The sequence below is a fragment of the Hydra vulgaris genome, chromosome 11 (assembly GCF_038396675.1).
Source record: "Hydra vulgaris chromosome 11, alternate assembly HydraT2T_AEP".
Lineage (NCBI taxonomy): Eukaryota > Metazoa > Cnidaria > Hydrozoa > Anthoathecata > Hydridae > Hydra > Hydra vulgaris.
The window spans coordinates 53,460,001-53,482,192 of NC_088930.1; the positions used below are offsets into that span (position 1 = coordinate 53,460,001).

The following is a 22,192-nucleotide window of genomic DNA, read 5'->3' on the forward strand; positions in this document are numbered from 1 at the left end:
CAGTTATAACTTAATACTCAACAATCTGTACTTGGATTTAATTAAGACTGAAGTAAAATTTCTTTTTTACACTAAAAGTCTTTTTAAAAAAAGACATTTTAAAGTAATTTAAATTAAACCAATCAAATAAAATTATTAATTTATGTAAAAAAAAAATTATTATCAAGCCAGATATAAAATAATATTAGATGTGAGGTAAAATAATTCTTTTTGAATTTTTTTAATTGCTGTTACAATTATCTACCATTCAACTCTTAACCACCAACTTGACAAACAAGCTGAGTTAGAAATAAGTTTAGATGTTCCCCTTGAGTGGTACAAATTTAATTTACGAATTTTTTTCTCCAAAAAAAAAAACCATAAATTAAATTTTATATATTTTAAGGATTCTGAGATTATTGTTTTATAGTTCCGAAAGGATTTCAAAAATGCTGCTCTCTACATCTGGAACTTTACAAGATATATTTCTAAAAGAAGTACATAAAGATCATAATTATGTTGTTTATAAAAAAAACTTTTTTAAATTAATTCATTAACTATTCTGAAATTTAGTTTAACACAGAGAGATACTTAAGTACTAGATGTAATACAAGAGCTTTAATTAAAAGAAAGTATTTTTAATTTTTTTTTTAAATGTACTAAAAAAGCATTGGCTGCTGAATTTTCCATCTTTATTTATCTATCTTTATTTAAATGTTCTTTACTTTCTTTTGGTTTTATTTTCTTCTTTAACAAGTTAATTTCAAGTTACATTTAAATTAAATTTTGGTTTTTATTAAAATTATCAAAAATATATCAAATTAATAAAACCATTATAATCAATAGTATAACATAATAATCAAATTTGCTGTGAAAACTACAAATGTTGTTGCAATTTTGAAATTTAAATGAGTTATATATTTAGTCACATATAATTATTGAGCAAGTTGAATTAGTTTTACTTTGAAATCAATATTAATAGTAACAGTATATACTAATTCATAATAATATATATTATCAGCTCATTTGAGTTATTTTTAATTTAAATCTTTTTAATGTTTCAAAATTTTTATAAATTTTTTTAGATTTCTTATGAAAAATGGTGGTTAAATGACAAACTATTTAAAACCCAACTCCAAGATATTTTTCGCTCATGGGAACGGGACAGAAATGATCTCATATTTCATGTGAAGCTTTTGATCAAAGAAGCACAATTTAAATATGAAGAGAACGAAGAAATTATCTCAAGGAACAAGGAGCAGAAGTTTATATGCGAGAATCTTCATAAAAAGGTAATAATAAAACTTTATCTTAATAATAACTTCTTAACAATGTCTTTTTCTTAATAGTGATGCTTTGCAAATAGTCTTATTTATTGTTCTTAAATATTTTAAATCTAGTCAAAATGTAGTGAAAATAAAATCGTAAATATATAGTATTTATTTACTTTTTTATATATTTACTATTTTTTTATATATTTACTTTTTTATTTTATATTATTTTAATTTTATCGTATATTATACGATATAATTAAAATAATAAAAACCAAGTATACACTTATTTAGACTATAAACATTTTCTTGAGGATGGCCTATATGTCAAAACTAAATTTTAAATGCTTTTCTTTTAAATTCCAACAAAAAAGAAGCCATACAACCACTAACATATCTACAGTACAATCTTTCAATTTGATTTTGATTTGATCTCTACAATTTGAGTGGATTTTTCAGATTCTAGAGTAAGATTCTCCCTTCAAATAGAACTTTTATGACTTTTGTAATAATAATTTGTAAAATGCTTAAACCGTCAAACTGTTTTTTTTTTCAAATGTTTTTAGTTTTTGAAACAAGATTAGCATGAGTTGTTTGCTTTTATTTAAAAAATAAATAGGGTACCTAAGAGACTGCACAAAGAAAACCATTTAAAGTTTTCACATGAAGCTCTACTGGAATTAAAGAAAGAAAAATTAATATAGAGGTTACAACAATCTTTGATCTTCCACCGAAACTTTCAAAAAGTAGAAAAAAAATTAGGATTAAACCTTTTTGTCCAGGAAATTTGCTAAAATGGGTGAAAGTTTATACACATTATAAAGTCGTCAAAGTTGTTTTGAAAAACAGGTTCAAATTGATGAGAGCTAAAAATTTCCCATTAAGTAGTTTACTGATAAAATAAAAGGCTTTATATTTTGCAAAGGAGCTAAGTTTTAAATATTTTTAAGCTATGGATGGATAGCTAGAAAAGTTTTAAAAGAAGTTTCTAATTTTATTTCTAATCTTTTTAATTAATGGCTTACAATGTTTTATTATTGTACAGCTTTTTTCTTTGTTTTATTAAGAAAATAAATATTTTTCAGAATTGGACATTCTGGAAGTTTGCAAAGAATTTGAAGTTACACATTGAAGCAGTTATTATTATTTTATAGGTATATCTTTCAAAACCATTTCTGTAAAGGCTAAGTCAGTTAATAAACAAATCATCGGTTTATGGTTTAAGACCACATTGCCTACAATTTTATCTTGATACCCATTTGAAAATGTTTTTAACGTTGACAAACTCAGTCTTTACCTACCAATTTTTGCCTAATATAATTTAAAAATTAATTAAAAAATGAATAATGCAAATGATGCACTTTTAATGTTTCAAAGGTGTGAAAGGTATTAGGTAAAATTATTCAAGAATTAAGTCAAAGAAATTGGCCAAAAGTTTAGTGTTAGTAGATCTTTCTTCCTAGAAATATAGAAAATCTTCCAAGAACCTCAATCACCCAACCTACAAAAGCATAGAGTTCCATTCCAAGCAAAATTTTTATAAATTTCTTGTTTCAATTTTTTTAAGAAATCAACTATATCAGCAAAAACAGATGAAAAGTCAATATAATAAATAAATGATAATAACAATTTTTCTGTAGCTTAGAAATTTAAAAGAAAAGGAATCCAATAAAGAGTGCATTGATGAACTGACGATGCTACAAAATGTTTGAACAAAGCAGTGTATCACTGTATCACTGTACTCATAAACCACAATTAAATTTTTTTTTTTTTGAAATTGTAAAACATCAAAACACATAATATATATTGTATTTAGACCTACGAATTGCTATTTGTTCGTTTCTCTTCTATTTATTACGTAGGTTACAATATTTGAAAAAAATCAACTTTCTAGAATTCATAAAATGTCTTTTGTTTAAACTTTTATTTTTCTCCATAAAATTCATACTAGAAGAGGTTGTGCTATAGTTTTATTTAAACTTTGAATTGTAAAAAATAAATAAACAATTTCTTTAATAATTAAAAATTATTGTGACATTTAATGAGCTGATAACGCTGTTAGCTTTTAGATAACATTGGTATCTATAACTTAGCAAAGTTTTATAAAATTAAAAATTATGAGTACTGAGAGAAAGTGTATTTTCTGTAAAAGAAAAAAATTTAGATAAATTTAAATTAATTAAACAAAATAAAAACCAAAGTACTTGCCTACTTGTAGTGTTTTTTTGTAACAACTTGGTAGTTGTATTCACTTTGTAACAACTTTTTGTATTCACTTTGTAACAACTTGTTGTATTCACTTTGTAACAAATAACAATAACTTAATAATTGTTATTAAAATATTATTATTTTAAATTTGATATTAAACTGATTTTTTTTTACTAGCTTCGCAAATATCAAGATGAAATGGAAGAGATTTTTTTGCTTGAGGAAAAACAAAGAGCTTTAGTTGAAGAAAAAGAACACAAAAGATTAGAAAAACTTAAAATTTTAGAAAATAAAAGGAAGGAACAATTAAAAATACAGGTTTTTTAAAATTATCTTTATTTGTGTCTAATCATATGCTCAACTTTACCTCTTCACTAAGGACACACACCCCTTCAAATCCGTTAAGTATCGAGACCCTACTTCCCTTTCCTCTACCTCTTTCACACACACACACTGTATTCTTTAGTATACACATAGCCAACGGTAACACACACACTGTTCTTTAGTATACCATTAGCTAACAGTAACACACACACATACTTAAGTATACACATAGCTAACAGTAACACACACACACTTTAGTTTACACATAATCAACAGTAAAAAAAATTATAAAAAATTACAAAGATTTTTTTATTTTAAAATTTGATTTTACATTTATAATAAACTTATAACATTTTTTAACATTTAACATTTAGCCTTAACATTTTTTCTTTGGTTATTGATTTTTAAAAATCATTTTGGTTCTTCCATGACACAAAAAGCACATTTTGAAGGTGATCTTCATCTTTTGTGGCGTTAATAAAGTCTTTGATTAACTTTATGTTATCATTGACCACTAAGGATCTGCGTCTTGAAACAAAAAGTCTTGTTATTCACTTTTTAGCAAGACAAGATGAGACAAAACAAGACTAATTTGCACAAGACTGAATTTATCTTGTGAAATGTCTTGAATCAATCAAGACCATCTTTATAGAGTGACAACTAAAACAAGAAATATCAAGACTTTTCTTGTTATTTTTTTTTTAATAATACTAGTATTGAAATTATTATTATTTTTATTTTTTTCTAGTTAATGCTGTAGCTGGTAGAATCACCAGCAAGTGTGAATTGCTTAATTTGACAGCCTTATCAAATATCAATAAAAGTTTCATAAATATGTGTAATTTGTCACTTATGTATTGTATCATTAATTTTTTTAAGCTCCTTCAAGGATTTTGCGTTGACAGCTCCGATGCATCTTGTAAACCAATAAGTATTGGTCCTGGTTTTAATGAATTACTTGACTTCAGTCTTTTAATAAAAACAGGCTTAACTGTAGTACCATTATCTTGTAAAATTTGGTTCATTTTATATTTGTCTTCTGTTCTTTTAACTAATTTAGTAGTTATTTTTCAACTATGATTCTATTTAAAGTTCTATGATTTCAGAAATAAAGACAGCTTTTTGTTTTCAAGAATCAAACTCCTCTGCTAATTTATACTTCAATAGTCAGTTCAAGATTTTTTTCTGTTCAGTAGATCATCATTCTCTAAAGCCAACACTACTAAATGAGGAATTTAATACCAGGTATGTCTTCCAAAGCTCTTAAGTAAAGCTTGCTCTATTTGTCATTAATCTTCTATATAGCATAAGAAGTTTTTATTGCACATAGATCATTTCATGGAGCATTTACACCAACAGTACTTTTCAGGAACCAAGACACATAACAGATAGCAATAAAAGTGTTGGCTTCCTTTATTTTAAGCTCTCTTTGTTTAGTCATAGTGTTATGAATTTTTATGAGATTTTTTATCAGAGCAAACTAGATCATTGCTCTTTTGTTTTAGTTTGCACTATATGTTGTCCAAAGTAACTACATATTTGTTGCTGTTCATACTAAAGATAAACTGATAGTACCATAATATGTCACCATAGTAATATATAGTACGACTGTAATATATAGTACTATAGATGTCACCATCTGTATGAAGTTTTCTGTTAGAGAAAGAAAACGTCTGCACTCTGATTTTTTTAATTTTCGACTCATTATCTTACTGTAATTTAATATTTTTTTTACTGTTGGTTATGGGTATACTTAAGGGCTAAGAGTACAGTGTGTGTGTGTGTGTGTGTTTGTGTGATGATCATGACCATTATATAGAGTTTCTTTAATTTTTTTTTCAACTTTAGAATTTTATTTTTTATTATATTTTTTTGCATTTAATTTGTAAAATAAAATAAATTTTGAATGAGAATATCACTTTTCCGTGATATTCTCATTCGAAAAACTCCAGGTGTATAAAGTTTATTTTAAGACAAAATAAAATTTTCCAGATTCCAACATTTTTGACCTGGAAGTTCAAAATCCCAAAAAATCTACAGGACGGTTCTGTCTAAAGCTTGTCATAATCTACTACGTGTCTTTTTAAGTGTAAGGTTTGGTTTAATTTTTAAGTTTTTTTGCTCAATTATAGTTAATAACATATAAAGAAGAAATTGAAAAAAAAGCCGAAAGAATTAAAACCCAGGATGCTCTGCGTCTTTTAGAATTGCAAGATCAAAGAGCAAAACAGAGATTAATAGACGAAGAGAGGTATTTCCTGTTTCTAAAGATTTTAAACTTTTTTAGTTAAGTTTTTGTATTAATATTTATAATTTTAGCAAATATTTTTTTTATTTTTAAAGAATTAGGTATCGAGAGGCAATCTATCATCAAAAGTTAATGAAAAGAAAACATATCGAAAAATTAAAAGAAAAAAAAATTGAAGCCACAGAACGCGCTTTGCAAATTTTACGTGATCAAGTAATTTTAATAATCCAATTTATAACTTTTTATTTAAACATGTGTTGAAACAAAAGGTGTACTTAATTTTTATACTTTAAGGTTTCAATAACAGCGAAAAGTGATCCATTGAGAATTATTGAACATACTGAAGTTAGTTTAATCCTTTGTAATATCTTTTCTGCTGGTGCTGTTGGTATTTATTAATTGTTTATAACTAATTATTTATACACTGTTTTAGGCATCAAAAGCTCGTTTGGCAGCGGTATATGATTTGGAGAAGGAAGCACAAGAACCTTTGTTTTCCCTAAACACTTACTCTGTTGAACAGGTATTATCGAGTTTATTATAAGGAAGTTATTGTTTAATTTATTTGCTTTATTCGTTCTTACAAAGTTTTTTACTTTTGATATATGCTCCTACAGATTGGTTCAGACATGCGTTTGAAAGTTGAAATGGCTTTTCGACGTGCAAACATTCACAAAAGCGATTATGCTCGCAATTTGATTCCTTTAATTTCTCCTCCTACAAGACCAAGAAAAGATAATCAGTCGACAATATTTAAATAAAATATTAAAGATTGTTATGTCGTTGTTGTTGTTTTAATGGCTATTTTAAGTTTTTTAACGTTTTAATTTTTCTTTTTGGTTATCAGTTCTTTTAAATAACTTATTTTTTCTTGTTTTGGCGTTATTTTTAAGTTAGAAATGATTAATTTTAAATTATTCTTTTTGACTTTTTTTAAATATTAATTTATTGCTTATTGCCTCCTCTTTTAAAAGTCTTGCTTAGTTTATTAGTACTAGTATAGTTGAAACGTTGTTTTTCATTTCATACATGAAATTTATCTTGAGTCACGGAACTATATTAATTATTCAACGGATTGCCAGTACCTAATAGGTGCAATAGCGATCATTTTATTTATATATTTATTTATATATATATATATATAGAGAGAGAGAGAGAGAGAGAGAGAGAGAGAGAGAGAGAGAGAGAGAGAGAGAGAGAGAGAGAGAGAGAAAGAGAGAAAGAGAGAGAGAGAGAGAGAGAGAGAGGAATGTTTAGATATAACTTTTTTCGGCAAGGTTATCGGTTGATTTTCGGTTGATTATCAGAAACACATACAAGAAAGAAAAGATTGTCACCTGTTCTATGACAAGCATTGTTAGTAACGTTATAAAACCAATCATTGCAGAAAATATTACAAATTATTTCCTCACCAATACGTTTAATTTGGCGCATCAATGCGGCTTTTTATGTCGTAAATGTTCACTAGGATGTCCCAAAAAATGATGAAAATTTGAAAATCAAAAGACTATACCCTTCAAACTATGTGATTTATCTATAAAGATAGAATATATAAAAAAATTGGATCCAAAGTTAGCAACTTTGCCAGATGTGTAATTATAAATTCATAGAGATTTATATTTTTTAACGGTTTTACGCGCATACTGCTCAGACAATTTTACTTTAATAAATATGAAAAACCCCAACAACAAATTTATTTTGCAGAGTTAAATAATGAAATAAACAATGGTTACAGTGAGAAAAAATGGATCACAATATTAAACGCCTTTATTTTATTAAATTAAAAGCATGGTCTTTTGCAACAAGCATAATATTATGCCTTTAATCATCACATATAGATGCCTTCACATAGTCTTGTATAAGCTAGATGTTTCTTTCTGCGCAGTGATTAGTAGTGGAGATTATTTAACAAATAAACAGAACTTAAGAACTTTCAGTATTATCCCAAGATTTTACTCCTCGCTTTGTTAAATTCTAATAATTTTAAAAAGATACCAAGACTCTGAACCAACCACAAGAAATAGTGTTGTTTCGGAATTAAGAACTGAAATAGTTTGAGGATACCCAATCTGGAATGTAAGCGTAGGAAATTGAATTTGGTTATTAATCATTTTTATTTTTTCATTATCTTCAACACTGCGATCTTTAATAGCTAACACAACCAGCTGAGGAGTTAAGTACCAAGAGTGTTGTTTTATACTCTTTGTTAAAGACTGTTCTAACTGATCATCGTATTGCTCTTGTATTTTCAGACTTGTCCTAAAAGCATTAAGGTCATTCTTGGGTTCTTTAGAAGACTGAGAGCTTTTAAAAAACCATGTGCATAAAGAATGGCGGTAAAAAAACTTCGCTTCTATACCTCATTTTCTTCCTTTTCTGTCATTATTTTAATAACCTTTTTTGGTCATTTCCAATAAAAAACAAAAAAGGTTTCTATAATCACCTCTTGCAAAAGTATTTATGAGCAGAGCTGTTGAACAGAAAGTAAGGGCATCTTTTGCAAGAGTGTACAACACTGAATCAACTTCCAGGTCATCCCAACTCATTTTTACAATATTATTTAGAGTGTTCGCTTCTGTACAAACTTCGTTCCACTTTTTTCTAACTTTGAATATAATGCTCTATGGGGGCCTTTTGTCTTTCTTGTGAGTACTTCCATGAAGTGAGATATATTCAGCGCAGATAAATTTGATGCATGCATAACAACCATATTAAAGGAAGGATAAGTTTTACCCTCAGCAATTGAATTGCTCAAGTATATTTCCCCGTGTTACTACTTGTTGTATTGCAGCAAGCAAACAGTTAATTAATACAATCGTAAAATTCTAATAATTTTATTAGTTCAATTGCCTGGCATGCTCATTTACCATTTTTTAATTGGACAATCCCTAGCAATATATCGTCGCAATCTGCAGAACTAACGCTCACAGCCAATCTGTCATAAACAACAGTTATTTAAAAGTCTTCTGAAATTTCTTTAACTAGTTTAGAGTCAAAATGTAGCACTAGTCTTTTATCTTTTGGTAAATCAATTATTTGCTTTCTTAGAAGGTTCCCTGTTGACTGAAACCGTTTTTCTTTAAAATTAGCATTAGATTTGGAAAAAATGGCAGACATAATTGCGGTCTGAGGTCATATTCCAATATTATATCTTGCTGCCACAATTGGTGTTGCTTCAATACTTATCAGGAGTAAACTCTATGTTTATTTTAGTCATTTTCTTTAATCTAAAAGTGTTTAATAAATAAATTTTTTATTTAAATTTGTTGTTGAGTCAATATGTCTCTTTTAATAATAAAGTTGTTCCGGAAATAAAATAAATACTTCATTATAAATTAAAACTATTTTTAATGACGTAGTAGCTCACAATTACTTTTTTTTTTCCTTCACAAGTTTTTCTTCAAGTTCATCATTTGTTAAAGAGTCAAATTTGCAGTCGGCTGTTTCAAATTCATCTAGATTTTTACTACATATTGATATATAGGCTGGCGTCTGTGGCATGAAACTCAATCACTTTCGCTAGACATATTGAGTAACTAAGTTCTGAACGAGCCAGCTTGCGTTTTAAGTATCATAGAATCTAAAATAAAAAGATCCCACTCTAAAAGTGTTCCAAGCGGCCAGTATTGACCACAAAGTTACCCATTATCGTGTCTATCGTGTGATTTCATTCGGTTTCTTATAAAATATTTTGCAGAACGTTACTTACAAAAGATTTATACGAATTTTTGTGTAAACAACAGTTCTGTAAAATAAAAACCTCATAAATATTAGTATACAAATTTTTTTCTAGTTGAACAAAATGAATGCATGTTCTATTCACTTTGATGGTTTTTCTGACTATTTGATTCTAATTTCTGAAAAAAGACTATTATCTATTAAACGTGCCAAAAAATTATGGTTACTTTATCCTGAATATAAACAACACTTGGTTAGGTTACTTGTTAATGTTCAGCTTCTTCGTATGCCATACATTTTCTGTTTAAAGAGGAAGTTTATATGTATATATATATATATATATATATATATATATATATATATATATATATATATATATATATATATATATATATATATATATATATATATATATATATATATATATATATATATATATATAGTTATCCTTTCATATTTATCACTGTTCGAATGTAATTTGCGAACATTAAGTTAAAAAATACTGAAATCCAAGCAGTTTTTTCTGAAAAAGAAGAACAACCAAAAAAATTAAGTTTTTTGCCTAAACCCATATCCTCAGTATACATCCTAACATATGTAGTGAAGCATTTGGAGCTCCCTATTTCAGTATGATGCCATCAGCAATGTTTTATGTTGAGCCAAGTATGCAAAGATATTTGTATATAAATCAGGGTTGGGGTCAAATACATTTGATCAAATACAAGTACATTAATTCAAGATTTCCAAATACAAATTCAAAAACAAACATGCAATTGGCATTTTCTAAATACAAATACAAATATTTGTACTTCAGGTTAGAAAAAATATATCAATTTTTTCAAAACATGAATGATAAAATGATCTATTAAATGGAAGAATGAAAGCAAGTTTTCTAACAAATATCCCTTAAAAACACATTTTTAATTCATTTTAGTGTTGAAAATGAAAAAGAAAAAAAAAAGAACCTCTTGGTATTTTTCAAAAAAAACCCAGCAACCTAATTTAGGTAATTGCGAATATATTTCAATCAAAAACAATTACTAATATTTAAGAAATTTTTAATCAAATAAAATACAAATATAATTTTAAACCAAATACAAATACACCAAATTAGCTGATTTTTACCAAATACAAATATAAATGCGTATCTGACCTTAACCATGATACATACATACGTACATTCATACAAATATACATACATACGAAGTGTGGTGGTACTTGTAGCCATAATTGTTGAAACCTGAAAATAATAAAATTTTAAAATGGTTTAAAAGCTATTTAACAAATCGAAAACAACTTGTGTATAGTAATGATGGTCAGCAAAGTAAACCCCTGAGCATAACCTGTGGTGTTTCCACAAGGTTCTATTCTTGGACCACTACTATTTTTAATCTATGTAAACGACTTAAACAATGCTTCCAAATTGAAAAGTATAATGTTCGCTGATGATACTAATCTTTTCTTATCCCATACTGATGTTTATGAACTCTTTTCAACTACAAACAAAGAACTCAATCTCATTTCTAATTGGTTCAAAGCAAATAAATTAACTTTAAATATTAACAAAACATAATGGATCATCTTTCACTCCTGCGCAAAATAAGTTTTTTACCAAGTAATATGCCTCAAATTTATATTGATGAAACGATAATAAAAAGAGATGCTGTTATAAAATTCTTAGGTGTTTATCTTGATGAGAATATTACTTGGAGAAAACATATTGATCATATAAGCACAAAAATTTCTAAAAACATTGGCATTTTATATAAAGCCCGAAGTTATCTAAACAAAAAAAACCTAACCCAACTCTATTATTCATTTATACCCAATTATATAAATTATGCAATCATCGCCTGGGGAAGTACGGATAAAAGTAAATTACAACATCTTTATCGCCGTCAGAAACATGCAATCCGCGTAGTTAATTATGCGGATCGCTTTTCACATTCAAAATATTTTTTTGATTATATGAAGGTTCTAGATGTTTATAAACTGAACGTATTTAAAGTGTTATGGTTTACTTATATATGGAAAAACAATTTATCTTTATTTGTTTTTAACGACCTTTTTTTTTTTAAACCAATAAATAAATACACATTAAGAAATTTTAGTTTTTTTAAGTGAACCTTTTTGTAGAACTAAGTTCAATCAATTTTGTATTTCATATCGTGCACCGCATCTTTGGAATAAAATAGTATTACCAAACTTTGATCTTTCTATTACTCTTCCTGTTTTTAAAAAAATTAATTCTCTCTATAGACAACATGCTAAAATTCTACTAAAAATAAATGTAAAATGTATTTGTTAAATCTTCAGCTTATTATATATTAAAATGTGTTGTATCTTTGCATAATGTAAATACGTTAAATCTTTTATATATATATATATATATATATATATATATATATATATATATATATATATATATATATATATATATATATATATATATATATATATATATATATATATATATATATATATATATATATATGTTTTACATATATATATATTTTTTATTTTATATATGTACGTTATAAAAAATCCTTTTTAAGGTTCCGATGATAAGATCCTTATGATCTTCTTTCGGAAACCTACCTTTATATTGTTAGTTCGCTGAATTGTATTATTTGCGTAATTGTATTACGACTTATGTTTATGTATTACGGCCTATGAATTATGTAACACGACTAACATTGTAAACTTAAATTAAAAAAAAAAAATAAAAAAAATAAAAAAAAAAACATTTTTAAAAACTTAAATAATAAAGATTTAATTATTATACAGTTATTATTCACTAAATTTTAGTTTAACTAACTAACTAGGTTGGACAATTTTTCATACAATTGAATTAAAATCTACTAACTATAGAAATCCCCAAATCATTACAGAAGTGAGATTGAAATCTTGAAAAGAAAGAGAAGAATAAAAACTAAGAAGAAAGAAGCAAAAAAAAAGCACATTAAAGAATAGTTTTAGAGGATTCAAACCTGATTTTATCACAAAATGGTTAATTGTAATTTAAGTATATGCCCAGGCAAACATATGACTATTGGAGTCTTTGTAAATCAAAGGGTAATAAATGTTAACACTAAGATTTGAGAATAAAACAGCCGAGTTTAAATTAATCTCACAAAGAGCAAGTAGGTCTGGTGAATAAGTAGGTCTGGCGAAAGTTGAAAAAGATAAGATTCAACAGATGAATGCTTACTTAAAGGACCACAAATATCTGGGGTCCTCAAATATATATATAAATATTTGTGGTCTTTAAATATATATAAATATTTGTGGTCCTCAAATATATATAAATATTTGTGGTCCTCAAATATATATAAATATTTGTGGTCCTCGAATATATATAAATATTTATGGTCCTCTAATATAAATAAATATTTGTGGTCCTCAAATATATATAAATATTTGTGGTCCTCTAATATAAATAAATATTTGTGGTCCTCAAATATATATAAATACTTGTGGTCCTCAAATATATATAAATACTTGTGGTCCTCAAATATATATAAATATTTGTGGTCCTCAAATATATCCTCAAATGTACTTCAGGTTAGAAAAAATATATCAATTTTTTCAAAACATGAATGATAAAATGATCTATTAAATGGAAGAATGAAAGCAAGTTTTCTAACAAATATCCCTTAAAAACACATTTTTAATTCATTTTAGTGTTGAAAATGAAAAAGAAAAAAAAAAGAACCTCTTGGTATTTTTCAAAAAAAACCCAGCAACCTAATTTAGGTAATTGCGAATATATTTCAATCAAAAACAAATATATATAAATATTTGTGGTCCTCTAATATAAATAAATATTTGTGGTCCTCAAATATATATAAATACTTGTGGTCCTCAAATATATATAAATACTTGTGGTCCTCAAATATATATAAATATTTGTGGTCCTCAAATATATCTTTATTTATATAAAATCTTTCAAACTACATGAATAAAAAAATTGGTATTACGCCTTTAGACATCAAGCTTAACAGAGAAAACATGTACAACCAATCCTTCAAAGTGAAATTTAAGAGTAGCGAAAAAGGAATGGTACTTAAACCCGATGTTTGGGATAATAACATTATTGTCAAACTGTTTAGAATGCACCGTGAAACACTAACAATCAAAAAAACACATCAAAATATTGAAAAACAATTGCCACAATTCTTAAATCACTCTACATCATTCATGCAACAATCAAATTATAAATCATAATGGGTGAAAAAGAATTAAATTTAACTAATACAATAATAACAATTGTGTGTTTAACTGTCAAAGTTTTAAATCGAAATCGTATTATATCTCTAAATTATTAAAGTCTTTTGATAATATTTTAATGATAATTTGATAATATTTTTATGTCAGAGCACTGGCTGGTAAACATCGAGAGTTTTCCATTAGATAATGTTGATAAAGAAACGCATTCTTTATTAAAAGAGATATGTCGTCTTTTCATATAATACATGAGGATGAAAACATTCTTGCAATAAAAGGCACAATAAACAAGCGTCATTTAATTTTTATTGGGGTTTACCTTTCATGCTGTCGTAACAATAATGAATCGTACGATAAATATTCTTCTCAATTACAAACAAATACTTCAATCATGAACAACTATGAAAATGAAGCAGAATGTATTATATCTGGAGACTTTCAGTCATTTCCTTATAAAATATATGATTTAGAATTTCGTAACAACAAAACACAAAACAATCTTTCAAAACATCTCACAAATTTTATTAAATCAAACGAGTTGGTTTTTGTCGATATAATCAACGGTGCTGGTCCTACCTACACCTATCAACATAAAACTCTTTCGAATTCTTCTTACATTGACCATAAAGCATCTTTAAAAGATACAGAACTATAATTTACAAATTATCAAGTTATTCCCCCTTCACAGCTTAACACTAGTGATCAACTTCCGCTATCCACGAGTATCAACTTTAGAGGTAGCAGCTTATCTAATGAAATAAATAATATAATGGAAAAGTATGATTCCGTTCCAAGACATACATGGAAGAATGAAAAGTTTATTGATTTTTATAATCATATTCTATCTATAGCATTTAGCAATTACGCATTTATAGATGAAAAAATAGAAGCAGAAAATAAAATCACATGTTCTAAAATCAAAAATGCTGCTCTCTTGCAGTTTAACAGTGTTTTGGACAACAAGAGACATGTAAGTATTCAAAACCTTGGTGGACACTAGAGCTTAAAAGATGTAAAGATAACCTATTCTTTCACTATAAGCAATGGCAAAAATCCAATTATAACAATTCAGTAGAATGCATAGTCTACAAAAGATATATCTATTCCTGAAAAAACTTCCGTAAAGCTGTTAAAGCAGCACATAACAAAAAAATCTACGAAAAAACTAAAAATATCGACTACCTACGCAAAAATCCTCAAAGGTTTTGGGACAATATTCGCAAAATAAAAAATAAAAAAAATACTCGACTCTTTACAATTAATAAATTGAAAAACAAAAAGCGAAATCGTTGAAGAATTTAGCCATTATTTTAAAAAAATACTTAATACGCCGCGATATACAAATAACGAATTTAATCCTCAACAAATTCTACATATAAGTAAAGAGCCTAATTCAAAATTTATCTCAACAGCTGATATTGAAAAATGTATTTTAAATCTTGAAAATAATAAATCCTACGATTGTTTTGAAATAAGTGCTGAACATCTTAAAAACGCTTCTTTTTATAACAGCATGTGAAAAATACGAAAAATACTCTGATTCTGCATATTTTGATATACAAAATTTTAAATTTGAACTTAAAACCACTATAAATAACTTTATGGTAATACACATAAACGTCAGAAGTTTACTTATTAATATAGACAAATTAAAAAATTTCTCATTGAATGCAAACATACTTTCAATATTATCTGCCTTACAGAGACTTGGTGCTCTGACGAAGCAGCAGAAACAAATTCTGACCTCCAAATTTATAAAACTATAAAATATTTTCTAAAGAAAGATCAGTTAGCAAAAGAGGAGGAGGAATTGTGAATTATATACGGAATGATCTAAACATTAAGATAAGAAATGATCTTTCAAACTCTGATAGTGATAGTGAGATCCTCACAATGGAAGTTATTAACACTTCCTTAAAGAACTTTCTAGTTTCTACGTGCTACAGACCACCTGATGGTGATACTTATAATTACAAATAATAGAGAACAGAAAAAGTTATTCACTATAGGAGATATAAACATAAATATTTTAATGTACAACAAGCATGCTGTTACTAAAAATTTCTTTGACGACATGTTTCAACTTAATACCTTCCCCATTATCAACAAACCTACCAGGGTAACTTCCAAATCTATTACTGCTATTGACGATATATTAACAAACTCAATACAAGTTTCTTCTCTAAAATCAGGAATAATAAAAACAGATATTTTAGATCACTTTCCAATATACTTCTCTTTGTCACAAAATTCCACAAAAATTAGTAATTCAAAAATCTTATGTTATAAAAGAATTATCGATGAAACGTTTACTCAAAAATTAAGGACTTGCTATCGGCAACAAATTGGCAAAAGGTCTACCAAGAATGTAACCTAGGAAACACAAACTCTGCGTACATTAACTTTATAAATTTATTTATCCTACAATATAATAAAAGTTTTCCAATTCAACAAAAAGAAAAAGAAGCAAAATATTTAAATTGTCCATGGATAACAAAAGAAATAAGAAAATCTTCAAAACAAAAACAAAACTATACGTAAAATACTAAAAAAATAGGAGTGAAGCGAACCCATCCCTCTACATGCAATACAAAAACCTATTTGAAAAAATAAAAAAAAAAGCATAAAACTTTATATTATTCTAATCAAATACAAAAATTTAATTGAGACTCAAAAAACACAACGGACATTATGAAGGAAATAATTGGTAAAAGTAAATCTAATTTTAACAAAATGCCTTATAGTAATAATTAATGAAAGTGAATCAAACAACAAGCGAAATATTTTCAATGAATTTAACAACTACTTTGCCAATATTGGTGCTGATCTTGCATCAAAAATTCAATGCCCAAATAATACATTTAAAAGTTACTTAACAGGCTCACACTGCTCTTTAAATTTCAATGAAATAAATCAAGACAAACTTGAAATAGCTATTAAATCACTTAAAATTAAGTCCCAGGAATCGATGAATCTCTAGAAAAGTAGTGTCATATGTTTTTGAGGAGATACGTAATCCAATTTACCAAGTATTTAAATCATCAGCTAAAACAGGTGTTGCACCTGATAAACTAAAAATCTCTAAAATTATACCAATCTATAAATCAGGAGAAACCAATTCTTTAAACAATTATAGACCAATCTCAATCCTTTCGGTATTCTCAAAACTTCTAAAACGAATAATCTATAATAAATTAAATGAATATTTAAAAACTAACAAAATTATCAATAAAAGTCAATATGGTTTTCAAAAGCTACTCTCAACTGAGCATGCAACCCTTGACCTCTCAAATAGGATAAGTAGATCATTTTAAAAAAAATTCACATTAGGGATCTTTATTGATTTGTCAAAGGCATTTGACACCGTCAACCATGAGATTGTACTAACAAAAATGAAAAACTATGGTATAAAAAATCAAGCTTTAAATTGGTTTGAAAGCTACCTTAATAACAGACAACAGTGTGTTATTATAAATAGAAAAAGCAACTTAAATTTACTAAAAATAAAATGTGGTGTACCCCAAGGTACCATTCTTGCTCCCCTTTTGTTTCTTATTTATATAAATAAACTTTCAAACGCCTCTAATATCTTTAAAACTATAATGTTTGCCACGATACAAACTTATTTTACTCATCAAAGACAATCGAAGACCTCTTGAAAAAACAAATGCTGAACTAAAAAAAATTAATATATGATTTAAATCAAATAAACTGTCACTCAATTTAGAAAAAACAAAGTATATACTATTCTACTCTAATCAACAAATTATAAAAATACCCCTGAACCTACCGACAATTAATATAGAAAATATAACCATCAAAAGAGCTCTGAATACAAAGATTTTAGGAGTTTTAATTGATGAACACATCTCCTGGAAAACTCCACATAAACTTCATAAACACAAAAATATCAAAGAACATAGGTTTACTTTACAAGGCAAGACCATTTTTGTCACAAAAAAGTCTAAAACTTATCTACTTTTCATTAATACATAGCTATCTCAAGTATGCCAAAATAGCATGGGGCAATACCCACAAATCTAAATTACAACCACTTTACTTACGTCAAAAACACGCTTCAAGACTAGTACACAACAAAAACAAATTTACTCATGCTCAACCCTTACTGGAACAAATGAACGCACTAAATATATTTCAAATAAATGGGAACTTTCAAAATATACTTTTCATGTTTAAATATAAACTAAGTCTGGTTCCAGAACATTTTACAGCACACTTTTTAAAAAAATATATCAATAAATACAATACAAGAGCAACAGGCAACTTTAAGATACTTTTTGAAACAACAAGACTCTCAAAATTCTCAATTACATATCGCGGTCCCTATTTATTTAACAAATTAGTTTCCAGAAACGAATCACTATTAAACTTAAACAACGAACACTCTCTGAAAAAAAAGCTAAAATCTACAATAATCAAATTAAACAACTGTAACGAATTTTTTTAAATTTGAATAAAAAACAAATAAATGTAACTTAACTTTTAATATAAATCGATTAAAAAAGTAATATTAATAACAAGGTATATATGTAACACATACATATATACCACGTATGCAACTGATTTTTTATGTGTATTACACGTCTCTGAAAAAGTTACTCGATGACAAGACTGACTTAAGTCTTCTGCGAGCTTCCTATAACTACAAATAAGTAATACTTTTTATCAATCTTACACAAATTTCGTTTTTCTCATATTTATACGCTAACATTATTTTGAAATGTGGTAAATAAACTTATAGTGAAACACTCCTCCGAAAAATCAGCAGATTTATTTTTATTTATTGTGTTTTTTATTTTAATTGGAATAATATAGAGATATATTTCTCGGATAACTTTTACGTGTCCGTTATTATATTGTTGTAATTGGTATTTATTTTAATCATGTCTAGGAGTTGTATGCAACTATATTTTTATTTACTACGTCTATTTCGAAATTTATATTTATGATTTATATTTGTATATATTTATACAGCCAATCTGTGATTGGTTACTTGTAAATACTTTGTAGTTGTAAAATAAACATGCATAAAAAAATAAAAATAAAAGTTTATTTATTTAAAAAATATTTGAGAGTTACTTGTTGTTACTCAGTTGTTTTGGCGCAAAGACACCGTGTTATTCTGTTATACGCGCTATTGCTTATTGTAGTATTTGCCTCCAGATCCTCACTATCATTAGCATCTTCACTGCCTTTGCCGTTTCTCAGCTCGTCATTACAATATTTAATTTCTGCGTCCACCATCTCACTTATTAGGCTGTGCTGCATTCCACTTCTTGGTTTTACGTGCTTCACATGGCGTGGAATCATGTCCATCTCAATTACTTGCTTCGATACATCCCGGGTGACGTCACTTTGTCGCACAGTGCGTCTCGGGTGGTTTCAGCCACACGCGTTCGCTAAACCAAGAAGTTTTGAATTCATTCGTTGAGTTAAAAAAAAATTAACTTTTTGTTCTAACCCTTTAAGCCTCCGCTCTTAGTTATGCAGTTCGTCAATCGCCCTCACTCCTTTTTCATTAATTAAGACATTATACCAGTATATAGTTTTCCCTATGGAGATTCTTGATTGGTTAGCTTGACAGAGCAACTGTTTCTTTTAACGATGCCATTTCTTCATAAACAGAAAACTTTCTTGAAACTTCAAATGTACACTACAATTCTCCAGAAATTTCCCGTAATAATCTCCTCAGTAAAATGTAATATCTATATTACATATATCTCGGTCATATTAATAAAAACTTTAGTTCAATCCTTACGTAGCCATATCTTTAACAGTGGCTCCACTAGTTTGAACAAGAGCTTTCCTTTTTTTGCCTCGCACTTTCCATTCTCTACAAGCAGGATAAGTTACTTTCACTTTATTTAGTAATTCCTCCAGCACATATTGTACTCCTTCATTATGGATCTCATTATCCAACCCTCATATCAAAGAAACTGCTTACTGTTTAACGGTAGAATTTTTCCCATTTGATTTTCCTTCGAACACATAGGTTTTCCTCTAATTTTCTTCACCGTCGATCAAAGCACTCGCATTTCTTCAGGATTCGTCTTTTATTTTATCTATTCTTATAACTCGCTTTTGTAATCTTGCTTAACGTCTTCTAGAACCTTATACTTAGCTACCGTGTTTGCTAATAGGTTGAGATTGTCTCCATTTCTCCGTATCCATTTTGTTTTCCACTCGATTCCATCAAACACTGCTTCATGATCTCGCTTCTAAATTTTAAGTTATATTTTTCTTTTATTTCCTACTGTAACACAAACATTCTTTATAAATATTCCTACTTACATCCCCTAACGTAGTGGTGATGACTCCTTATAGCAACCGTATTGAACTCATTCCAAACATCATATATGCTCCAAACGGTTAGAATCTAGCCAACAAAACATAATCTTGCGCGTGGACCTCATCGACTTTAATAGAAACCATCTCCATTCCGACACACCCTTAAACTTTGTTCCCAAATGTCGTACAACTAGTCGTTTCTCTGATGCTTGGTACAATTAGTCGCTTCATGCCCTAGTCAATTGTTTTACCTTAAAAATATTATTTTTAAGGTAAAGCGATTTCAAACTTCAAACTTAGACTTAAGAATATTATCTAATGTTTGTATTTTATCCAATAGCTTTGAACACTGTCTTTCCTTGAACTCGCCGTTGTGCTATCTCGACCTAATAAATCTAATGGCATTATTCCACATATCCATGGAAATCGATGTTTCTGTTTTTGACAGTATTTTATAACCTACGTTATAGCAAAGGAGTGTGTACACAACTCTTGAATGGTGAAGCAGAGAGTTTACTTTTTTTCTGTGAGTCTCATAAGTCTTTTTGTACTGTTTTTCATCTCTAATCATACCAAGTGCCCAGAAAAAAAAGTAGATTAAAATACTGAATTAAAAAAATATCCAGAATGAAGTTTTAACTTTTTTGGATCACCTGCTTCACCATTGTACTAAGCTCTTTAACTTCTAACTTTAAAAAAGAGAGATTTTCATTTGGAAAAAAGGAAATTGTTTCCTTTATTTTACTTAAATTATTTTTCACACGGCTTTATTTCTTTTTGACATTTCTTTTTTCTTGACACAACATTTCAACTTTTGCATTACTATTTTCTCGCATTTGATTAAGGTTATTGAATTCAATATTTAAAGTTTGAGATTGTTTTTCAAATTGTGCTTTTAATGCATCAATTTCTTTTTCTTGTTTTTTCAACTTTATATCTCGATAAACAATCTTCTTGTTTAAACTTTTAATTTTGTTTGTTTTATTCTTTAGTTTCAATGCGGTAAACTTTTTTTCTAGACTCTACAGGCTTTTGTTTGTTGCTGTATATAGTGCTTTACACTGCATGGCTTGTTTTACAAATTCAAATTTCTCTCCATTTCTGGTTTTTATAGCTAATTTAAGTTTTTTATTTTCACTTTCAAGACCATTCAACTGTTTACAGTAGTTTTCAGAAACTTTTAAAATTATCGATTTTTTCAACTTTGCGCTTTAGAGTTATACTTTTGATTTTGAGATGTAGGTCTTTCATAAGATTTTTTCTTTTTCAGATGACGTTGACAGTAAAAATGGATAAGCAATTGTTTCAGATAATGGTAATATAAAATTTAAAAGCAAAAATTCTTCAACCTAACTTTTTGAATCACTCTTTTTATTTTCGAAAACAAAGTAAGGTCATTTTTAGCAATTTAGAAATTGGAAAAAAAGTGTTGTCTAAAAACTATGCACACATTGGCTAAGCTTCTTCTAAATTTTGATACCAGAAATACAGATCTCTATTCTGCATTTCAAACAGCTAGATATAAAAAGCTAATTAATATCAAAGTCACATTAATAAGTGCTTTCTAAATATCCATGTAGATACTAACTATATAGGTTAAACCGAATACCATAATGATCTAACTATATATAGGTTAAAAGATATACCATAATGGCGCCTAGGAAAAAATCGAAAAATGATGCAAAGTGTATTTTTTAAATTGATAAATCCAGATATAAAAAGCAAATGGTTATAAAAATTAATACCAAATACTATAATTTAATAACCTTAATATTCTTTTTTGAGGGGCTAGAATGCCTAAAAAGCAATGTAAATCAGCATATTTACTTGTCAAAATGTGTAAATTAACGTTATTATGAAGAAAACGACTTGAAAAATTTTCTGGCTTCTTTTTTTAAAGTTCCTTTAAAGGAACTTTAAAGAAGGTTATTCTTTAAAGTTTCCTTAA

General features: G+C 27.4%; 1 protein-coding gene across 2 annotated transcripts in view; it reads left to right on the forward strand.

Annotated features, from left to right (window-relative positions):
* Nucleotides 1-6,944, forward strand: part of LOC100207171 (coiled-coil domain-containing protein 148) — an 8,288-nt gene extending 1,344 nt beyond the window's left edge. For both annotated transcript variants that reach the window (XM_065809192.1, XM_065809193.1), the window contains exons 4-10: nucleotides 1,065-1,271; nucleotides 3,636-3,776; nucleotides 5,915-6,033; nucleotides 6,126-6,243; nucleotides 6,325-6,375; nucleotides 6,464-6,553; nucleotides 6,648-6,944. In XM_065809192.1, the coding sequence (XP_065665264.1) occupies nucleotides 1,065-1,271; nucleotides 3,636-3,776; nucleotides 5,915-6,033; nucleotides 6,126-6,243; nucleotides 6,325-6,375; nucleotides 6,464-6,553; nucleotides 6,648-6,791 (870 nt within the window). In that variant the 3' untranslated portion in view covers nucleotides 6,792-6,944. The remainder of the gene's footprint in view (nucleotides 1-1,064; nucleotides 1,272-3,635; nucleotides 3,777-5,914; nucleotides 6,034-6,125; nucleotides 6,244-6,324; nucleotides 6,376-6,463; nucleotides 6,554-6,647) is intronic.
* Nucleotides 6,945-22,192: the final 15,248 nt, after the last annotated feature.